Here is a 24259-nt window from a genome sequence, read left to right as displayed (position 1 = left end):
TTGAGTGTTTTACCGGCACCATGAGTGAGAGTGGTGTGTGTATGAGTGAGGGTCCTCACAGTGTCGGCTGTTCAGTGGTTCGGAACTGATAAAAAAAATTGGTAGTCAGAATGTTGACACCAACTGGTCTCCATGGCCTGCGTGTGCGCTTCTTACTCCAATCACGAGAGACCGTACAGTGTATGGGACACAAGTGATGTCTGGATTTAAACTGCCAGTCATCTGAGGCTCTGCTCCCACCCATATCACTACAGTATATTTCCTTCCAACATTTTAAATTGTTTTCAAAACATTTTTGATATAGCGCCACTGAGCCGCAAGGGAGTGCTAGAAGAGCCGCATGCGGCTCCGGAGCCGCAGGTTGCCGACCCCCGCTCTAGGGGAAAAACGACAGACGTTTCTTGCTCTTTAGCTTGCTTTGTTAACACACACACGGATCAACAACACGGTACTCTTTTTACCGTTTCAGAACTGACTTTCTCTTTCTTTTACAGCACACAAGCGCCCTCTAGTGGATAGGCGGGGAACATCCAGGTACGCTTTACAAACAATGATTAGGACACCACAGCTCCTCCCCTGTAGCTTTCAAGTGGAACACTTCTTTTTTTTTTTACAGAACTATAGAATTTTTTTTACAGAACTATAGAAATGCAGAACACAAAATGCAGTCAGTGGTTTTTACATAACCATACAACATTGCTACTTACAACATTTTACAGCATTGAAAAACATTACAGGTTTAATCGGTCAGGAGGACGCACATTTCGTTTAGAACGCGCTCTGACTCTATCAGTAGTAACATCTCCAAGTGCTTGGTCAGGCTCCACAAGAACCTGATTCTCCACAGGCTCAGCGCCTTCTCCTGTGTCAATAAGGTAGTCCCAGTATGGTTGAGTTTCACAACCCGCTTCTTTTGATGTTTCACTGTTTTGTTTGGCCTCCAGCATTTGGTTTACATGTCTTTTTACACATTTCCCATTTACAGTCACCAAATATTTCACAGGACCCAAAACTGTATTTATTACACCATCCAACCACTTCTCTCCTCCCCTGTAGTTTCTTACCAACACGTTCTGACCCACCACGAAAGATCTCAGCTTTTTAATCGATGCAACAGGATGGGGAAGAGCGCACTGAGGAACCGTAGGTTTCACTAGTGACAACCTTGTGTGAACCTGTCTTTTTAAAAACAGCTCGGCTGGGGTGTTCTTGGTCACACTGTGTGGCATGTTTCGATAACTGTACAGAAAAGAAGAAACACAATCTTGGATGGACTTGCCACCAGAAGCTTTACTTTTAGCAAAAGACTTTTTGAAATTTTGGACCAACCTTTCCGCCATCCCATTTGATGCTGGATGAAAAGCTGGACTTTTAATGTGTTTCACCGCATTGAGTTCCAGGAATGACTCAAACTCACTGGATGTAAACTGCGGACCATTATCGGACACCAGTTCTTTTGGCAACCCATAGGATGAAAACAGACTTCGCCAAACTTCAATGGTCTTGTTAGCAGTAGTGGTTGTCATATGTATTATCTCTGGCCAGCGTGCATAAGCATCCATAACAACCAGAAATGCCTCCTTTTGAACCTCTGCGAAATCAACATGTATTCTTTCCCACGGATCCGAAGCACACTTCCAGGTGTGAACCGGTGCAGTGGCTGGCATGTTACGCTGCACTTTACAGATGTCACACTGTTTGCTTCTCTCTCAATGTCCTCATCTAGCGAAGGCCACCAAAACAAACTCCTTGACAAAGACTTCATTTTGACCATTCCCCAGTGACTTTCATGCACTTCTGACAATAGCCGGCTTTGTAGTTTTTCGGGAATAACTACTCTTAAACCCCAGTGTACACAATCCTGTTCCACTGTTAAATCCAACTTCCGTTTCACATAAGGCTGCAACGCTTCATCTGGTACATGCTTTGGCCAACCGGCTCTCACGTAACACTTTACTTTTGAGAGTACTGGATCTCTGTCTGTTTCAAGGGCCACATCTTTTGCAGTTATCGGCAAACTGTCTAAATATGAAACTCTGAAAACTGGGTTGGGACAAGGAAAACCCTGATCTGCTATTGGCAGGCGAGATAGTGCGTCGGCATTTCCATGTTGTCCTGAAGGTTTATACTGTATCTCATATGTGTAGGCTGCCAATATCAGAGCCCATCTCTGCATTCTAGCTGCGGCTAAGCTGGACCTAAGATTTTCAACAATGGCTTGTGGTCTGTAATCAAAGTAAACTTCCGACCAAACAAGAATTCGTGAAATTTCATCACTCCAAAAACTAAGCCCAAAGCTTCTTTTTCAATCTGGGAATAGTTTTTCTCAGCTTTAGACAACATGAGGGAAGCAAATGCGATTGTTTTTTCACTGCCATCACTCAATCTGTGTGAGATCACCGCCCCAACTCCTACAGGTGATGCGTCACACGCCAACAGGAGTGGTAACTCTGGGTTGTAATGAACAAGCACTTTACTGGAGGTTAGCTGTCGTTTAGCTTCCTCAAAGGCTTTCTGACAGGAGACTGACCACTCCCACTTAACATCTTTTTGCAACAGTTCCGTCATCGGTGCAATGATAGTTGAAAGGTCCGGAATAAACTTGCCGTAATAACTCAATAATGACAAGAATGACTTTAGCTCTGTTACTGTAGTGGGCGCCGATGCATTTGCTACAGCTTCACATTTTTTTTTCAGGGGGTGAATCCCCTCTGCATCAATGATATGTCCCAAATAAGACACGCTGTGTTGGAAAAACTCACATTTTTCTTTTTTAACTCTGAGATTGTGAGCTTTTAGTCTTTTCAAAACCTCCTCCAAATGTCTCATGTGTGACTGTGTGTCACTTCCTGTCACCAGAATATCATCTAGATAACAGATGACACCATCGATTCCCTGCAACACTTGATCCATCAACTTTTGGAAAATGGCAGGTGCACTGGCAACACCATAAGGAAGTCTGTTTACTTGATATAATCCCTTATGTGTATTGATTGTGAGGAATTGTTTTGAACCCTCATCCAGCTCCACCTGCTGGTAAGCTTGCAACAAGTCCAGTTTAGAAAAACGTTCACCTCCGGCTAGTTTGGTGAACAAGTCTTGAGGCTTCGGAATGGGGTACTGATCTACCTCAAGCCATGGGTTAATAGACACTTTATAGTCCCCACATATCCTCACTGTTTGATCCATCTTTGGGATGTTAACTATAGGGGCTGCCCATTCACTGTAATTTACAGGTGTAAGAACCCCGTCAGCTTCCATTTTATTTAACTGAGCTTCCACTGCATCTCGGAGTGCATAAGGCACAGATCGCGGTTTACAAAATTTAGGAACAGCACCTGGCACCACATGAAGCTTAGCTTTAAGTCCCTCCACTTTTCCTAAGCTAGGCTGAAAAACCTTTGAGTATTTATCACATAGATCTTGCACCCCCACACATGCAACCTTGTTTACTGAAGACCAGTTTAGTTTTAACTTTTGCAACCAATCTCTTCCCAATAAGGCTGGACCATTCCCTTGAACAACCAGTAGTGGAAGAACAGATGACACTCCATTACATTTTGCAGTAACAGAAATGCTCCCTTTCAGTTTTAAGGGCTGCTTGTTATAGGTTTTGAGCACACAGTTGGTTGGCATTAGCTTCACTTTCTTGAATCTACGTTTGTACAGACTCTCTGAAATCACAGAAACAGCTGCCCCTGTGTCTACTTCCATTTTCAACCTTTTTTCATTAACCCTCAGATACACATAATAAGGTTTTAACATGTCAATATCACCTTTAGAGTCCACATTCTCATCTTCAGCTTCCATAGAGAACAACTCCGGAACTCTGACGTTACCCGTTGGGTAATCAGCTGCCAAACCCTGTGGGGATTCGATCGTCACGCTTTCTGCTGTAGACGTCGAGTCGGCCAGAGTTGGGGAACTCTTGCTCTCTGAAGTGGATGTTTCCACCGGCTGCACCTCTGGTGGTCTGGTCCTCCCAGTCATGATCTCTCTTGGTCTGGTCTGGGCATCAAGATGGTTTGTCCACTTTGTCGGCCGGTCTTTCTTTCCTTCATGGTTCCTGCAAGCTCTGGCAATGTGTTCTTTCTTCTTACAAAGTCGGCAATCCGCGTCTTTAAATCTGCACTCACTGAACATGTGGCCACGGGCCACACACCGATAGCAGGGTTTCATGCGCTCTTCTTTCTTTGGTTTAGAGCTGGAAATGGCATTAGCTTTGAAGGTTTTCTGAGACCACTGCTGGGCATTTTGTTTTGCCACTTCAAATGCCAGTCCCATATAATAAGCTGCAGTAAGTGTTAATTCTTTGGTATGAGCAGCTGATAACAACCGGTCGCGCAATTCTGCACTTTTAACTCCACATACAAATCTGTCTATGAGAGCATCTTCAAGAAAAGTCCCAAATTTACATGTAGAAGCCAGCTTTCTTAGGCTTGCCATGTACTCACTTATTGACTCCGCAATGACGTTCGTTTTCGGAACAAAATGGGTGTGCAGCAGCTCCAGCAGATCCTCCAGCTTTTTCTCCGACGGTTTCACAGGTGCACACAAGTCCATCAGCAGCGTGTGGTTTTTCTTTCCTACCACTGTTAAAAACACTGCTTTGGCCTTCTCCGTGTCCATTTTAATTGCGTTTGCCACGAAGAATTGTTCTAACCTTTCCAAATAGGCGTCGAAACATTCTTCCTTTTCATCAAACTGCAAGTCGTCACCTTTTCCAAATGCCGCCATGTTGCAGAGCCGGTCGTCTAGTCTCAACGGAGTTTCATGAATAAAAAACTCTTCTCACCCACACTCAAAAAAACGATTCAAGCCCCTCTTAAAGGTGACACATTAAGATTTAATTCATTTTACTCAAATTTAGTAGTTCATCAAAAATTATTTATATCTCATTCATGTAAACTAAAGTTATTTAATAGCAAAGAGCCTCTGATCCATTAACTCAAAATTATTAAGTTTTATTTTGTCCGCCTCCCCGTGCGCATGCGCATGTGGTTCAACGGTCTCTCCCTTCCTCCATGTCTCCTTCCCGCACTATCAGAAGCTGCATGTCGGACTTCGGGTTTGAAAATAGAACTAATTCCTGGTAAGTGTCATTTGATTTTCGGGTTTCCTCATGTTCCTATTAGTAGCATCACTACGGCGCAGTCCGTGAAGTTGCGCGGTTTTACGTAAAACTGTATGGCAATAGTAAAACCGGCTCGTGTTTCTCGTTTTAAAAAAAGTCGGACTACCTTAACTAGCTTGGCTAACCGTGGCTGCTGTTACCATATTTCGAACCGTACGGAATGCTGCTTTTGAGTCTGTAAGGTTTAGAAAGAAGATCTCGTTTACACGAGGAAGAGATTGATCTGTTTATGTACCTTGAGAGGGTTCGCCAAAAAACAAAAACAAAAAAGGCGCCATGATGCAAAATAGCAGTGTCCGGCGTTGCCAGATAGTTACCGTTTTCCAGCCCAAAAGTCATCTAAAAACTGAAAACCCACAAAAAAAAATGCTGTTATTCGCATGTTTTTAAATGCAACCAAGAACAAAGAATTGATGGAAATTCATATTGGCCACATGTAACCCGGTGACCAAGATGCACATTGCTGCATTACCCGGATGTATTTAATGTGCGTTCAAGTTTGAATGACCCATTATCATTAGCAATAACCCCCTTTCCTGCCCAATATTGTCATTGATAAATTCTATTTTGTTCTACCTCTAATTCCTTCTTTAGATCATGATGTTTTAATATTGGTTAAATATGATTTAATGTCATGCAATTAAAAGTATGTATTGAAGTATACATTGTATGTTTTATACCTTCTGAATTATATCATATACCGTATTTGACCACCAGAGTCATCCTACACACCACCATCCTGTGCTGTCTGGAAACACTCTCGCCAACCACTACTTTACAGTCACTGATCTCCTTCAGATTACACCGTCTACACAAGATGTAGTCTATCTGTGTGCTTCTACCTCCGCTCTTATAGGTCACTCTATGTTCCTGTCTCTTCTAGCCTTGCTACCTTTCCTTTCTTTCGGTCACGACCCAGAGCTCATGATCATAGGTGAGTAGTGGAACAAAGATCGACCGGTAAATTGAGAGCTTTGCTTTCTGGCTCAGCTCTCTTTTCACTACAACGGACCTGTACATCGACCGCATAATAGCGGACGCCGCTCCAATCCGCCTGTCGATCTCACACTCCGATCTTCCCTCACTCGTGAACAAGACCCCAGGATATTTAAACTCCTCCACCTGAGGCAGGAGCACTCCACCCACCGAGAGAGGGCAAAATACCTTTCTCCAGTCAAGAACCATGGCCTCAGACTTAGCCGTGCTGACCCTCATCCCAGCCGCTTCACAGTCGGCTGCAAACCGCTCCAATGCATCCTGGAGGTCCTGGCTCGATGGAGCCAACAGAACAACATCTGTAAAGAGCAGACATGAAATCCTGTGGTCCCCATACCAGATCCCCTCCGGCCCCTGACTGCGCCTAGAAATTCTGTCCATAAAGGCTATGAACAGAACCGGTGATAAAGGGCAGCCCTGCCGGAGTCCAACATGCACCGGGAACAGGTCTGACTTACTGCCGGCCATACGAACTAAGCTCCTGCTCCGGTCGTACAGAGACCTGACAGCCCTGAGTAAGGTTCCCCGGACCCCATATTCCCAGAGCACCCTCCACAGGACACCACGGGGAACGCAGTCGAACGCCTTCTCCAAATCTACAAAACACATATGGACTGGATGAGCGAACTCCCACGAACCCTCCAGCACCCTGGAGAGGGTGTAGAGCTGGTCCACTGTTCCACGACCAGGACGGAAACCACACTGTTGTTCTTGGATCTGAGGTTCGACTATCGGACGGACACTCCTCTCCAGTACACTGGCATAGACTTTCCCAGGGAGGCTGAGGAGTGTGATTCCCCAGTAGTCCCCTTCTTGAAAAGGGTAACCACCACCCCAGTCTGCCAGTCCAGTGGTACAGTTCCTGTTTGCCACACAATGCTGCAGAGACGTGTCAGCCAAGACACTCCCACAGCATCCAGAGACTTGAGGTACTCAGGGCGAACCTCATCCACCCCCGGAGCCTTGCCACCGAGGAGCTCTTTGACTACCTCGGTGACCTCAGCTTGGGTGATGGACAGTTCCACCCCAGTGTCCTCAGCCCCTGCTTCCTCAACAGAAGGTGTGTCAACAGGGTTGAGGAGATCCTCAAAGTATTCCTTCCACCGCCCGACAATTGCAAGTAAGCTCCCTGGGTTGAGTTAGTTGGGGTTTTGTTTGTTATTTTGGCCTTGGTTCACGTTTCAGTCATTGATTGTTGTTTATTCTTGTAAATAAATGTTGTTGGATTTTTTTTTCTATGGAGACAGTCTTTTGTGTTTTTGTTAGAATTTTTTTTCTTTTACTTTTATGCCCCAGACCAATAGCCCAAATGGGGCGTTACATAAATTGGGGGGATCTATAAGTTCCTTGTGCTGGATCCATTATCCATTGGGATCCATTTATTTTGTAAGTGTGGATTTTGTTTAGTTCTGCATGTATCTGGAGACAAAAATAAGTTGGTTGACAGTTTTCTATGTGGTTCATTTGGAAAAATTAACATTTGGTGAAGTCCTTGACTGGATGCTGTCAAATTGAGAGAACTATGGGAACATTGGTCACTTGAGCAGGAAGCTTTTCAACCCTCAGGCTGACCCTTGCTGGTGATAGCAAATGGAGATGGTTTAGGTGACGGTGTAGGAGTGGTGGCTGCTGCAGTGTTGCCAATGGCGCTAGCCCAGATCGGACGGAGGCAGGTGCGAAAGTTCCTACAGCCATAGCCAGTGCAGGGGCAGATCCAGTTGTCTTGCTCCAGACCAGGGTTGCCATCGAAGATTTGGAACTCTCTTTGGAGAAAGGTGGTAGCGAAGCTCTTGCGGGTGCAAAGTCAGGAGTTGGGTTATCCAATTCGGCTACTCCTGACGCCCCTACAACTTTCCCTCCTCATCAAGCATTTTGCCTTCATGGTAATATTTTCAATACATTTGTTAAGCTGTTAACTGAGACCCGTTGCCAAGATTTTTGAAATGTTAAAATCTCTTAACCCACATGTTTAGTTCTGTTAGTGTGACACACTGTTTTTTGGGAGCTGCTAGCGCTCCGTTTTTATGGCTAGCATTTAATTCATTTTTGGGTAGCGTTTGTGGAAGCAACTAACACTTGGTATTTTGTGTGGCTAGCATTTAGATATTTGTGTGCCTAGCACGCTGTACGTTTTTTTGGCTAGCGTTCGTTCGTTTTTGTTTTCTGTTTGGACACAGAACACTTTGTTCTCACAAATGCTTGAAGCAGTATCTTTGAGCAGGCCGTGATAATGGGGTGAATCTTATGAGGTTGGCCTTGACGTTGTGACGGCACAGCCCAAATGCCGGTGATGGAAGCGCAAACCTCCACGATAAACTGAGTTGTGGAGTCTGGGTGGCAGAGAATGGGAGCCTGGGAGAAAGAAGTCTTGAGTTTGTCGAAGGCTGGGGTGGCCTCAGGTGTCCAATGTAATTGTCATGAACCCCCTTTGAGTAATGATGTAAGGGGTGCTGCCACCATGCTAAAACCTGGAATGGTCTATAGAAGTTAGTGAAATCCATGAACCACTGGAGCTCCCGGATGAACCTGGATTGTGGCCAGTGAAACACGGCATCCACCCCCTGTGCACTGATGACATAACCCAGGAAGTAGACACATGTCTGGTGGAACTTACTCTTTTTCAAGTTTGACGTAGAGTAGATGGTTGATGAGGCGCTGGAGGACTTGGCGAACGTGAGACACATGTTCTTCCAAGGTGTCAGAATATATCAAGATGCCGTCTATGTAGACGACGACGCATTTGTGGAGTAGATCTTAGAAGATGTTGTTGACAAAGGCCTGGTACACAGATGTCTACATGATGGCGCCGATGGTCATGGCATGCCGTCTGTCTGTCGCACAATTCTTTATTGTGTTATTATTTTTAATATGGCTAGTGCAAAATACAAGCGCAATCCTCACATATGACAGAAACACACTCCTGGATCTAAACTTTTCTTTTCATCCGGCCTCTCCGGCTGTTCGTTTGGATTTTGAGCCAGTGGAGCCGGTCTGTATGGGAGTGCCAGCGTTTCTGCGTCGGACAGCTGTTTTTCGCCGCAGCGTCAGGCGTCGGCGGCGCCGGGGGAAACGAAGCGGGAGAATCGTTCGCCTTCGTGCCTGCTGTCCCAGCTCTTGGGCTGACGTGTCCCGCGCCTGTACCCCTGGAAGCGGCCTGTTTGCCCCGTGGAGATTATTTTCGCGTCCGAAGCCGTGCCTGATTCCCGTGGTCGGAGGAATCTTGGAGGCCGACTCCCCTGTCAGAGCGGCACGTTTTCGGGTTTGCTGGAGGAAAAGCGACTCATCACCGGAGACCGCGGACCCGCCGTCCACACCAAGGAGGTTTGGATTAATCAATGCTTGATCTGTTATGAACAAAACTTTTATTTTGAAAGACTTTTTTGACGCGCAGCAGCTGGACTTTCTGGGCATTGTAGAAAGCTGGATCCCTCCTGCTCAGACAGGTGTTCTGCTGGAACTTTTACCAGAAAACTGTCTGTGTTTTAATGTGCCGCGATCTGTGGGCAGAGGAGGAGGTCTTTTGTGTGTTTTTAAGTCATATTTTAATCTTAGACACCTTTCGCCACCTTTACTTTTTAACTCTTTTGAGTTTTGTATTTTTGATTCAGGCTCCTTCTTAGGAATTTTATTATATCGTCCTCCTAAGTTTAATGCAACATTCTTAACAGATTTTTCTGAACTGCTGTACACTTTTATGCCTAAATATGAGCACGTGTTGATTTTGGGTGATTTTAATATTCATGTGTGCTGTCCTGACAAACCACTTGTCAAGGACTTTTTTAATGTTTTAGATTCTTTTAATCTTGTGCAGTGGGTTTCTGACCCAACACACGCTCATGGACATACGTTGGACTTGGCTCTTTCTTTTGGGTTTCCTCTCACCTCTGTTGAGACTGTGGAGACTGCGTTCTCTGATCATTCAGCAGTATTATTTAACTTTGTTCTGCCATTGATGACTGTCCCTAAACCTGCTCCTGTCAGATGGGTGCGGGGCTTGGACGAAGGAAAAGCTGCTGAATTTTCTGCTTTATTTTCGCTGGAGTGGCAAACTTTATACTCAGCCCCGATCACCACAGATTCCTTCCTCTCTCAGTTTGATCTGCTGTGCTCTAAAATCTTGGATGAGATTGCTTCCCTCACCATCAGAAAACCAAGGCACACATCTGAGCGCTGGATCTCAGAGGAAATCAGAGCTTTGAGACGGGACTGCAGAAAAGCTGAGAGAAAATTTAAGAAGGACAGACTCCAAATTTCCCAGGATCTTCTGAGGGATAAACTGTACATGTACAATGAAGCTGTCATGAAAGCTAGGAGACAATTCTACTCCAATATTATCTCCTCTGCCTCGGGTGATCAACGGATCCTTTTTAACACTTTGGGCTCTTTATTGGACTCAGGTGGGAGTGGAAATTCTATGGAGGGCTCTGTGGAAAATTGTGAAAAGTTTTGTGTATTTTTTATGGACAAGGTTGCTGGCATCAGGTCCTCTCTTACACAATGCTCCACTTACTCTCCACCAACTCCATCGACACCAGTTGCTAAGCTGGAATCATTCTCACTGGTGTCCCTGATTGAACTTGAAAGAGTGGTATCAAGACTTAAACCGGCTGGGTCCTCTCATGACGTTCTGCCAGCTTGGTTTTTTAAAAAAATCTTTTCAGTGTTGGGACCAGCAGTTTTAACTATTTTAAACACTAGTCTTGAGTCCACTCATGTTCCAAAAAGTTTTAAACAAGCAGTAGTGAGGCCACTGCTTAAAAAACAAGGACTCGACACTGCATTGTTTTCTAACTACAGGCCGATTTCCCACCTACCTTTCTGTGCTAAAGTCCTGGAGAACATTGTATATAAACAGCTGATCACTTTTTTAAATGCACATGAGGTCCTGGAACCTTTACAGTCGGGGTTTAGGTCCGGGCATAGCACAGAAACTGCACTTTTAAAAATTTTTAATGATGTTTTAATAGCAACAGATGCAGGAAATCTGGTTGTTCTTTTATTATTGGATCTTTCTGCGGCCTTCGACACAGTTGATCATGAGATCCTGATTGGTCGACTGGAGCAATGGGCTGGGCTTTCGGGGGAAGCTCTACAGTGGATGCGGTCTTATCTTACAGACCGGTCCTTCTGTGTAAAAATGGGCTCTCACTCATCCAAGTGTTACCCCCTGAAGTGGGGGGTCCCCCAGGGGTCAGTTCTGGGCCCTCTGCTTTTTTCTATTTATTTGCTGCCACTGGGAGTGTTGTTTCGAAAGCATAAGGTGGAATTCCACCTCTATGCTGACGATTGCCAGATTTATGTTCCTATATGCAAGGGACCAGACCGCAGCATTAAAGCAATAATTGACTGCCTTGCTGAAGTCAAGCTGTGGATGTCAGAAAACTTTCTTGGCCTAAATGAAAACAAAACTGAGGTGATTGTGTTTTCCCCTAGTGGTGGAAAGGATCATAACATCGATCTCCTCTCTCTTGCCCCGTTTGAACAGTCTGTTGTCACAAGCCTGGGTGTTAAACTTGATGCTGCTCTGAAACTCGACCTCCAAATAAATGCGGTGACCAGATCCTGCTTTTTTCAGATGCGGCGACTAGCTAGGATCAAGTCTTTTATTTCTAAAAAGAACCTTGAAATTGTCACCCATGCCTTTGTGCTGTCCAGACTATATTATTGCAGCTCTCTATATGCTGGGTTACCTAAGGCTTCAGTAGCCAGGCTGCAACTGGTCCAAAATGCAGTAGCAAGATTTATTTGTGGGGCAAAAAAGTTTGACCACATAACCCCGATCTTGGCTTCTCTGAACTGGCTCCCAGTGCAATACTTGATTTTTATCAAAATTCTTGTTTTTACTTTTAAGTCACTGGCAGGGACAGCACCTCCTTACCTCTCCAGTCTGGTTTTAAAATACTCCCCCACTAAGTTCTTACGCTCCGCAGACCAGTGCATGCTACTGGTTCCCAGAACCAAACGTAAGTTCAGGGGGGACCGTGCTTTTTCTGTGTTGGCTCCCAAACTATGGAATCAGTTGCCACCAGCTATTAGAGAGATCACGCTTTTGGAGTGTTTTAAAAAAAGAATTGTTCCTCCACTACAGCCTTTTAGCATCAGCCTAGCCTTTTATTCTATTTTATGGTGGTTTTATCTCTGTTTTAAAATTGTTTTATTGTTTATATCATTGTTTTTAAATTGTTTTACTTGGTTTTATGTCTTTTATCCTTTTTTATGTTTTACTATTGCACAGTGCTCGGTTTTTGTTTTTCCTTGTGTACAGCACTTTGGGCCTCCTTGACTGGTGGTGGAAGGTGCTTTATTAATCAATAAATGAAATGAGAAAATGAGATGTAGCATTACAGAGACCGAAGGGCATCACAAGGTACTCATAATGCACCGTGGTTTTGGAGAAGGCAGTCTTCCACTCATCACCCTCACGTATGCAGATGAGATTGTAGGTGTGTTTGCCAGAATCAGCGCACATCAAGATGTCACTGGACACTGTCAGCAGGGCTGTTTCTGTGGAGTGATGTTTCCGAAAACCTGACTAAAAAGTATCACAGATGTTCTTTTTGTCGAGGAACTCTGACAATTGTTCAGAGACCACTTTCTCATGAATTTTTGAAAGAAATGAAAGCTTTGAGATAGGTCTATAATTTTGGACATCTGATGGGTCCAAATTAGACTTTTTCAGCAAAGGTTCCACTATGGCATGTTTAGAGGGATTTGGAAACACACCAGTGGAGAGTGAAAGGTTGATCATTTCAGTGACACTTTGGCCAATAACATCAAAGACTTTTGAGAACAGCTTAGAAGGAATCACATCAGATGGACAAGAAGAGGGTTTCATCTTAGTCAGCAAATCTGATATGTCCTCAAAAGTGACAGGCTTAAAAGTTGGCCATGTTTGTGAAACAGGCTCCACTGCAACAAAATCCTCAAAACAAAGAGGTGAGAGTTGGGCTTTTATCCTTCTAGTCTTGTTTACAAAAAACTAAAGAAATTTATTGGTGTCAGCTTTGCAGGACACAGGAGTTACTGGAGATGCAGGACAAACAATAGAATGTGGTGTCAAACAAAACTTTAGGGCTCTTCATGTTCCGGGACATTAGTTGGCAGAAGTAGTCAGATGGGGCTTCATTTAACCTCATGGTATGAGGGCACGAGATCCCTAAGGTGTAGACTGTGGACAATGAGATTGGTGGATTTCAAAAGACGCTCAGTTTGACGACACTGTCTCTTTAAGTTTTGAATAGTTTCATTAATCCAGGGATCCACTTTTTTCTGTGATAAGTTGGATTTGACAGGAGCCACTTGATCGAGAGTTCTGACACAGTGATCACTAAAACAATCAACCAGACTGTTTACATCGAAACATCCCTCAAATAAATGAGGGTCAAACAGTGCTGAGAAACGTTCGGCAGTGTTGGCAGTGAAAATGCGCTTTCGAGACATGATGGTTGAAGACGCAGGCTCAGAAGGGACATTTAACTCAAAGAAGACACCACTATGATCACTCATATGCACATCCTCCACACACAGATGAGCAATTCTCAGTCCAAGAGTAAAAACTACGTCCCGAGTGTGGCCCTTCTGATGGGTGGAGTCAAAGACATGCTGCTTAAAATTAAAAGTTTCAGTAAAAGATAAAAATTCCATTGCAGAACAGGATGAGCTGTCAGTCACATCAAAGTTAAAATCGCCAAGAATCAAGACCTTTTCCTGTTTTATAATTGAAGTCAGGAAGTCACTAAAATCCTGTAAAAAGGAGGCAGCAGGACCAGGGGGGCGGTATACCAGCACACAATAAAATAGATTTGAGGATTCAACTTTGACAAAAATTCAAAAGAAGAAAAAGATTGTGAGTTTAGGTCTCTGCATATGTAGTTGTCTTTATAAACAACTGCCACACCCTTTCCGCAGGGTGAGGGGCGGAACTTCCCGATGACAGAACAGCCGTCCAGACAGAGTTCGTTTAAATGAATAAACTCCCCCTCTTTTTGCAAAGTCTCAGTCAGACGCATGAAGTCCATGAAGTCTTTTCTTGAAAAAAAATTGTTCAATAAGAAGGATTAATTGGAAACAGAGCGGGTATTCAGCAACTATTGGAGGTCGTGACGTCATGATTTGAGCGATGGCCGGGCTTGCTGGGATTGGTCGCAGACATGAAGAGTGGTCACGTGTCCTCCAGCTGGGTGTCCGCTGCAGTGGAACCTGCGTGAAAACCGCTGTAAACACGGAAGTAAAGGATGGTGGCGGGATCCAGAGGATAGAACGCCGACATTGTGGAGGCTCCAGAACAGCAGCCGGTATAATCCGAGCAGGTGATGACAGTGGCGGGGTCGCGCCGCTGAGATCTTCCTTAAGGGGAGTGCAGACATCTTGCATGTTTCCCATAACGCTGGTCCGGGCCGGTAATTCCCAAGTGTAAGGGTCGTCTGCACTTTACCTGGAGTCCAGCCCTAAAATCACTCTTTCTCTGCTTTCTCCTTCTTCCTGGAGGTCGAGGTGGCAGCAGGGCATCTAATGAGCCCGGTGCGCAAACGAATGGTGGAGGAAATGTTTGTCTGTAGTCATCCCATATCCCAGAGGGAAAATCCATTTGGTCTTTGATGTGAAGGAGAAAGTCACGACCGTAGGTCCGCAAAGCAGAAACATATCTGTCTGTCAGTCGGGTTGATATGATCACATATGTAGTAAAAATATTCAAAAACAATCTACATAGTAGGAGCGGAGCGGAGGCATTGCCGTACACAGGTGCCATCAAACTGACTAAAAAACAGGTGACATCATATTGTGGTACCAATATGGTATTGTGATCCACTAAAGCATTGAGAGTGTTATCATAAATGTTTTGGGTTTTTTCTGTAATAATGACACGTAAACTGTAGGTCATGTGACTGATTTACCTGGGACTGATTTGATAAGTAGGAAGGAGCAAAGAAAGAGAGGGGGAGGCCTCCTGTTAAAGCCTCCACCTTAGGAAATCCATGTGGGGCCTGAAGTGGAAAAAATAAAAAATAAGCGCATCGATTGTCTCATCAGCTTTCATTTTGGATAAGTTTCAGTTTGGACTCGCCTGGACAAACAACTTTTGGGAGACAGGATTCCTTTGTAAGGGAATGGGAAGAACATCTCTCATTTATTCTTATTTTGTTTAGCAATTTATATTTCAAGCTTATTATTCCTGATAAATACTCCTGTAACCCTTCCGCTCTCCTTTGTTTGTTTACATTAATAGTGGGGTCATCTGGACATTAGTTTCACTAATGTCCATGGCAGACATAAAATCCTGCCCACATTTGTCATGAAAGGAATCACACATCAATATGTGGTTGGAGTCATCTGGACCCCAAGGAGAGCGGAAGGGCTAGAAGTCTCCATGTCAGGAACAGATCATAAAATATCATTGCCATAAAACGCAGCAGAAAACGGCAGCAGCTCAAGCAGGAGGCTTGAGTAATTCAGTCAAGCTAGCTAGCTGATCACAGATTCAGACTTCCGGGATCAATAACTTTTAAAAACACTTTAAACTGACAGCAGCTGTCTCTGTTTGTCCAAACACAAACAAAAACATCTAAAGGCATTTCAACAGAAAAAGACAAAGTTTTTGTTTCTTTATAATGCTGAGCTCTTCGTGCTGCAGAGAGACAAACGGCTACACATCAGCTGCTAACTGCTACATGCTAGCACCGTGATTTAAGTCCTTAGGACCCGAGCTGTCCTTTGATATGCCTGTTTTATTTATCTGACAGAGAAATAACAGTTAAGAAAATTAACTACTGTGGTAATAAAACCAAAAATGTGATGTCTTAAGAACTTAAAAAATAAGTACATAATCTTAAAAATCAAAACAAAACAAAAAAAAAACAATAAATGAAAATTAATAATAATATCAGCTATTCATGAACATTCATTAAATTGTATGCTAAAACAAAGTCATAATTTATTTATAAAAATTTTAAATGAGAACAGGAATCACATTCGGTCAAACATGTTCAATAGCTCTAAAGATGTTAAAGCTAAAGTCACTAAACTTTATCACATGACTAATTATCACTTATATAACAAGAAAATTGTATTTTTTTCCTAGTTTATATTTGCTCCATTTTTACTTGTTTATTAAAGCTACTTCACAGAAGTATTCTATTGAAGTTTTTAATGATAATAGAAGGTAAAATAAATACAAATAAGGGACAACACAAATCTGTTTCTTCAACTTGTTCATGCTTTAAATGTGTTATGAAAGTATCGGATCGGGACTCAGTATCGGCAGATACACAAAATCAAATGACTCAGAATCGGATCGGGCCCAAAAAAACCTGATCGGGACATCTCTAGGTGGAATTATATAAATTGGTTTCTTCCCATTCCTGATCAAGCAATAAATAAAACTACCGGTACCTCCTTTTAATTGGTTAATTATATAGACTTGTCAAGTCTGTTGTGACCTACAAGTGTATTGTCTGCATTACTGCAACAATTCTATTAAGGTTATCAGTAATAACACTGTTGAAAACGGCATGATCTACTAGAAAACATTTTTTTATAGAATGAATGCTTAAAATAAAACAGAAAGTCAAATAAATTAAATTAAAGCAACATTTTATAAAAATATCTGGTAAATCTAACTTTATATTGAAGCAGAGAAAAATCTTTCTTGAATTTGTGGGAGCAAAAAATACACAGTTCTATTGTTGCTTAAAACAAATTAATGCAACGTTGAAGTCATGATTCCCCACATACTAAATTTACTCCATGGATATTTTTATCACTCATGAAACTCCTGTCATCACAACAGGAACTAGAAAATATTTCATTCACTAAAAGAGAAAAAAACAGGGCTACTGGGAGATGTATAAATGTCTCCTATGGTCTGACTGGTCCAATTAGAATTGGAGTATTCATGACATCAGGGGTACAGAAACTTCTTCAGATAACGTAAAAAAGGGTCAACCAGACTGGACAAACAAGTCTGACAGAGGATGGAAAAATCCCAGAAGATGTAAAGATATCACCCTCATTTATGGAATGTTTCATTTCAAATATAACATTCATTTGGGAAATTAGAAAGAGCTAACACCAACACAAATTACATGAGGATAAAACCAAAGACACAAATATTGTTCTGAATCATCTTACCCACAGATTGCTCAGAGTCACTCCAGTCTGGATATATGTAAGTGTCATCTGAAAGAAAAAGATAAAAATATGGATGTAAAAGCTCACAGCTGTCCATTCATTCCAGAACCAGCAGAATCTCAAGTGAGCCAACCCAGCTACTGTTGGGAGAAGGAGGTAGAGCCTGGATAGGTCTCCACCAGTGTGTTCCAGAGACACACACACACACACACCAAGAGACGGTTTAGATTCACCAGTTAACCTTTAAAAAGTGTTTTTGGACAGTGGGAGGAAGTCTGAGTGTTCAAAGAAATCCCACACATTCATGAACACAGACAGGACTCAGCCTGGACTTGAACTGAGGCCTTCTCATTGTGAGGTTAGAGTGCTAACCACTACACCCCTATGCAGCTCCCACACTGCTATCCACCTCATAGTAATCAGAAGAAGTGCTGTCTTCTTCTGAAGGAGTGGCTGGATGGCTCAGCTGGCTGGGTGTAGGACTACATAAAACTCTCTGCTGAACCACCTGTGTGAATCACTGAATCAGTTTCACAGTTTCCCTGAAATGATGGAGCAAAAGATCAAAAACAACTGCTGTCTGCTCATGAGGAGAGTTGTCTAAAGCAGTGGTCCCCAATCACAGGCCGCGGACCGGTGCTGGTCCGTGAAATAATTGTCACTCGCCCACAGGATAACTAATAAGTTACACATTTATTTATTTTTTTAGTTTTTGATTAGCTTGAGCTCTAAAAGCAGTAAAACAGCAGCATGTAACACAAGAAAAGTTGTAAGTGGAATCTTTCTTTGCAAATTGATGGTATATGTGCAGAACAGAAGAACAGACAGAAGCACATGATTCCCACACATTTGCTTAGAGACGTGACTTTCATGAACAAATCTAATCTTTTAAACGGTCACAGAAATGATCAAACAAGCTCATCCATTCAGATGCTCATTTCAGAGAAGTTCTGATCAGGATTCATGCAAGTATGTAGGAAAAAGGGTTGCTCCATTTCTGCCTGGTGTTCCTGATGGAACATGCAAGCTATAACCCCAAAGTGAACTTCAGAATTAATGATGTTTTCGAGTATTTAGTCCAAGGAATATGAGCTAATGTTTCAGACTTTGAGTTGGAAGAGGTACTAGGTCGCCGTGACATTTCTCAATTCCAGTGTCCAGAAAAGTGTCTAAGACAAATGGTCTAATAAAGGTTTCCAGGAAAGATAAGACGGAAAACCAGATGTGGTGTTGGATCGACTGTTGTTGACGAAGATTCCTCTGGTAGGATTGCCAAAGATGGATTGTTAAGGCGGTGTGTGCTGTGCTTCTGGTCGTACACTCGGGTATAAAGATTGGAGGAAACAGAGAATCGGGGGCTCCTTCAACAAAATCTGACTGGTTACGCTGGAAGATTTCTCTGACTTTATTCATGAATAAACAGACCCTCTGAGCACGTGCAGAGTTCGATTTTTAATTTTACTTTGACTCATTTTTCCTCAACAGTAAATCCATTAAAAAAAAGATGTGAAGCAGTGTACAGAGACCAGGGCGGGGGTGGGGGGTGGGGAGTGGAGGTGAAAAGGAGAATTCCAAGGAGAAAATCCAAAGTTGAAATTGTTGTCAAGTTTAGTCCTGTGTGAGAGATTTAATCTTACCTGTTGATTCATAAATATTATCCATGCTGTCAGTCTTTTGGAAAGCCATCAGGGAAACTCTCCTGGTCACTCAGCTGACTGTTGGAACAAACAAAAGGAGGATCTGTACAAACTGAAATGCATTTCCTTTGCTGAAGCAGACATTTGTTTGTGAAGCCACAACTACAATAAGACCATCAGCTGGATTTTTTTCTGTACAGTAATTTACCTTTTGTAGTATTAGGAGTAATGAACAAAGTTGTTCATATGAAAATAAAAGGGAGCAGAAATGTAACATTTTAAACTAGAGGAGTCCTACTGTCATTGGCGTTCGCAGCTTTTCAAAGGAACTGATCTAAAACAGCAACAGGGTTCACCATGCATGGCTTTATCAAAACCAAATGATCTGTTACTCACAGTGTCTCCAAGTAAACCTTCAAAACAGACAAAAAAAACTGAGGGTTTCTATGAGTAACCTTTATCTTCAAAATAAAAGCATTAATTAAAATTTGCACAAAAGCAAACTACTGCATTTTATTGAAGTTACATAAGAAAAGGTTTGACTGTACAAGGAAGATTAGCTTTCACAAATGCTTAACTCCTGCTCTGAATCTCTGGACTTTGGAATTTGATTTGGTTTATTTCAAGCAAAGACAAAACTAGAGACAATAAAACAAAACCTTAAATCTGTACACAGACATGTCAAAAGTTCGGAAAAGTCATGAACTGGTTGATAAATATGTTTGCATACTCAGACATCCACATACACAAGTAATCACTAATACACATATTTGCACTTAAACCATTGAAGTTTTTCTCAATCATTAAAGTACATTTCTCACAACAGTATTAAAGTTTGTACCACTGCTCAGGCGTTTCTCAAAACGATTAGTGCAAACTGCAAACATGGTAGATAACCTGCAAAACTCACTTTCTCAAAATGTCAGTAGCTCAAAATGGGTAGTTCACGCTTTAAAAGTCAGTTTTTATGTCAATGAAAAAGTCAGCGTTGTCAAAATGACAAGTCATGACTCCAGCTTCTTTAACGATCAAGTCAAAAGATTTCAGCATGTTTTCATTGAGACTCATGCTTCCCAATGCCATGTAATGTGGAGATATGTATCATGCATGGGATTTTGAAAACTAGAGTTCAGTTTTTTTTAAAGACACTCAATAAACACTTCACACTGGTTATAGACCCTTTTCACGTGACGTCACACATCGCCGGACAGTTCAGAGTCGCTTCCAGCTCATATGGTTTAGAACAGCAAAACTGACTGCAGAACGCTTTTAAAGCAATTTTACATGAACAATAAAAAGGTAAGCTAACCAGTTGGAACTGAAATGTATTCAATGTTTATTGTATAAATGTCCTACCTGGTTGATTTGTGAACGATCTAAGAGGAGGAAACAAATACAAATGCTGCTTGTTTGATTATGAAGGTAGTTATGATTTTATTCTTTTAATCTGTGCTAATGCTAACGCTAGCATTAGCTTTAGCTATGAGACGTGGAGCTGCAGAAGATCTTTTCTCACCAGTTAAAAGTTTCCTAAATTTCCGTTTTCACATAATCCTGTAAACGGATCAAAAGTCAGAGAATTCCAGCGTGTCTGAGATTAAAGTCAAACTTATTCCTGTTGTAATGTTTTCTACTGCGGTCAGTGAGCTGCTGTTAGCTCAGTGGTTCTAACATCACTCTTTGTTTTTGATCAGAACTGTGTCTGATCTCCAGAAAATAAAGGTAAAAATGATTAAATTAATTGAAAACTGTTCCCAAAAAACAGGAAAGTGACTATTTCCATGTAATGTTATAAAATACGTTCACCCAGAGATTATTTTTTTTACTTGGCTGCTCTTATTTTGAAAGCTGAAACTACGTGTCTCCATAGCTGCTCTGAACATTTTGACTGAACCAAACCATTCCTGTTTTTACAATTATCCCTAAAATATCCTGTAGAACAACAAGTAAATTTATCCTGGGAAGAGATTAAAATGTGTACGGACAATGCTGTGATGTTTGTCTTTGCTGAAGGTATTAAATGTGAATAACATGAATTTCTATCAGCTTTTGTGCTGATCGCACTAAAAATACATGGAAATAACATCAGCCTAAATGGAACCAATTAGAATAAAATCTGCTCAAATGAAAGGCTTTCTAGTGAAGCTCTACAGTGGAGAAGGTCTTATCTCACTGACAGGTCTTTCAGTGTTAGCATGGGTCCTCACTCATCCAGTGTTGCCCTCTGAGGTGGGGAGTTCCTCAGGGGTCGGTTTTGGGCCCATTGCTTTTTTCTTTTTACATGCTACCCCTGGGAATGCTGCTTTGTAAGCATAAGATGGATTTCCATCTTTGTGCCGAAGAATGCCAAATCTATCTCCCTATGGGCACGGGTTCTGACCACACAGTTAAGGCAATAGCTGACTGCTTTGCTGACTTAGGTTGTGGATGTTGGCTAACTTTCTTGGGCTTAATGAAACAAAACAGAAGTAATTGTGTTAGTCCCCAGTGGTGGAAAGGACCACGGTCTCGATCTCCTCTCACTCGTCTCGTTTGAACAGTCTGTGACTTCTAATCTTGGAGTGAAACTTGATTCCACTTTGAAAATGGACCTCCAGATTAATGCTGTGAGCAGGTCCTGCTTTTTTCAGCTGCAACGTTTAGCCAGGATTAAGTCTTTTTTATCCAAGTCAAATCTTGAAATTGTGTCGCATGCCTTTGTGCTGTCCAGGCTGAATTATTGCAGCTCCTTATACGCTGGTTTGCCCAAAGCTGCCAGGCTGCAGAAAATGCAGCAGACAGATTTATTTGTGGTGCAAAGAAGTCTGAACACATAATCCCGATCCTGGTTTCATTGAACTCGGTGCCTGTGCAGTACTTGATTTTTATGAAAATTCTTGTGTTTGTTTTTAAGTCATTGACAGGTTCTGCCCCTTCTTACATCGGTATTCTGCTGTTCAAAAATTCCCCTCTTAAGTCCTTGCGTTCTGCGGACTAGTGAAGGTTACTGGTTCTGAGAACCAAATGTAAGTTCGGGGTGGCTGTGCGTTTGCTGTGCTGGCTCCCAAACTCTGGAATTAATAGCCACCAGCTATTAGTGTTATGGTTTGGTGTTTTCTTTTATTTGGTTTTGTGGTGTTGTGTTCTCGTACTTATGTTTTGTCTCCTTTGTGCACAGGGTGGCGTGGGGCAGGAGGCGTGGTCGTTCTCTAACTGGTGACGCTGCACACCCGCTCCCAATTTAAGCACCTTTAAAAGCCTCTCCCTGGCTCCTCCAACCTGCCAGGTTATTTCCACTTCCATGTGGCCTCCTAGTTCCTGTAGCAGCCGTCTTTGGTCAAGCCTCCTGCCTCCACCGCCTATCTGCTCCTTAGTTTGTTGCTGTTTTCATCCAATAAATCTTCACTGAATTAACATCCAGTTTGGCTCTACGTTGGGATCTGTCTACACACCCTGACAATTAGAGAAGTTACAACTTTGGAGTCTTTTAAAGCCAAACTGTTCCTTCATTATAGCGCTGAAGTATCTGCCTAGCTGCCGTTTAATTCTTAGTCTGATTGTTATATTTTTTTTATTTGTTTTTATGTTTTTATATCTTTTAGTTTTTTATATATTTTATGTTTTTTATGTCTTTTATGCTTCTTATGCCTTTTATGATTCTGCTCTGCCTTTCTTGTACAGCACTTTGGGCCGCCCTGACTGATGGTGGAAGGTGCTTTATAAATGAATTAATGAAATGTTCAACAAGTTTGTGTGCAACAGTACAAGCAATGAAATGAAGATTACTGGTTGTATAAACAATGACTAATCAGCCTGGACAAGTTTAATTAATTTTGACAGAAATGATAAAAACAAATGAATAATGATCAAAAGTTTTCTCATCATTTTGTAGAGGTTTGTTCTTAATCCGTTGTGTTATGTCCAGACGGATTTGCTATTGGATGAAATGAACATGAAACTGACACTAGGTTGTGCACAAATGACTAAATGTTGTGGAGGTTGCACTAACTGTTGTGAGAAGTTCAATTCTGTTGTGAGAAACGCACCAAAACAATTGAGAAAAACTGTAAATACTATCTTTTTCAAAATAAGTTTAATTAATTACTTGTAGGAAGTAAACTTATATAATGTCATCGCCATTACCCTTTACTTGACTATTTTTCTGTTATTACAAATGAATCGTTATCCGGTTCTTAACTTCATATCAGTTATTTTTAGTCTACCATCACTAGTGCAGGTCATTTCAAAAACTACTAGTAGTGATAAATCAGATATCAAAGATAATGTACATACAAATTACATTCATAAGAGAAAACATTACACTATTTCAACAATCAGAATCACAGACCAAGCACTAAAATTAAATGCAACGTGTTTGTCACTGGAAGACATTACTGCATTATTCCAGAAACTATAATTGCACATCAAGTAATCTGCAGGAATCACAAGTACTATCTGAACATCTGGAAACAAAGTGTGGAGTTTATTGAACATGATTAGGGAAGTTTGTTGCTGTTTTATTTTTATTATTGCTGTTGGTGGTTGTGGTATTGTAATTTTAAAACTCATTTGGAAATCAGGCTTGAAGCTAAAAGTTCATATTTATTTCCTTTGACATTTCCTCATTACGAAGGAAATAGATGCTTAGAGACGTCAAAAATGAAAATCTTGACCCAGGAGAGACTGTGCTTGTTTTATAAGTTCAGCTGAGGTTTCTGTTCTTCTCTCTGTTCAGAGTTCAAGTTTAGTCACAGAGACATAAATGTGTTGAGTTTCACTTCAAACAGAAAACAAATGTTTATTTTCTTAAAGTTATTCCACTTCAATGAACATTTGGCTCTCCACGTTTATAATTTTTTATCTGTGAAAAGGGTCATTAAAATCTGTTTTATTCACTTTAAATAATCACTGAAATTCCATGTTTTGAAAGTAGAGAAGTACTGAAGGTAGTTTGATACAAATGTACGTTTTTGTCTTAATATAAGTCATTAGAAGAAGTATTTTCTTGAGTGAACTCACCAGAAGTTGTTCGTCTCCACATTTGCCAATGTTCGGATTCACCTGAAACTGGAATCTGACCTCAGAGGAAGAGCTTGAAGATTACTGAGGGCATGTTTGAACTCTGAACAAGAGGAGGAAGATTCTAGTGTTTATGACATGAACTTTTAACTTCAAACTAACAATCTTGGCATGCAAATGAGGTTTGAATTAGTGACGTGAAAGACTGAGAAAGTGTTCTATTTTTGCAAAGACATGTTGATTGAAATATTGATTCCCTGAATAACCAAAACAGGAAAGTTTTACAAATATCTACTGTCTAGTAGTTAAAAAATGTAAACATTTTAAATATTTGAGAAGAATAAAATGTTGCTATGGCAGCAGTGCA

General features: G+C 41.8%; 1 protein-coding gene across 1 annotated transcript in view; it reads right to left on the bottom strand.

Annotated features, from left to right (window-relative positions):
* LOC112141384 overlaps positions 1 to 24020 on the bottom strand; it is a 35612-nt gene extending 11592 nt beyond the window's left edge. The window contains exons 1-3 of the mRNA XM_036210782.1: positions 23893 to 24020; positions 18895 to 18972; positions 17258 to 17305 (exon numbers count right to left, since the gene is read on the bottom strand). Of these exons, the coding sequence (XP_036066675.1) occupies positions 17258 to 17305; positions 18895 to 18943 (97 nt within the window). The 5' untranslated portion in view covers positions 18944 to 18972; positions 23893 to 24020. The remainder of the gene's footprint in view (positions 1 to 17257; positions 17306 to 18894; positions 18973 to 23892) is intronic.
* Between the last annotated feature and the right edge of the window lie 239 nt (positions 24021 to 24259).

Source organism: Oryzias melastigma, unplaced genomic scaffold (genome assembly GCF_002922805.2).
Source record: "Oryzias melastigma strain HK-1 unplaced genomic scaffold, ASM292280v2 sc00240, whole genome shotgun sequence".
NCBI lineage: Eukaryota > Metazoa > Chordata > Actinopteri > Beloniformes > Adrianichthyidae > Oryzias > Oryzias melastigma.
This window is presented reverse-complemented; position numbering and strand designations above follow the sequence as displayed.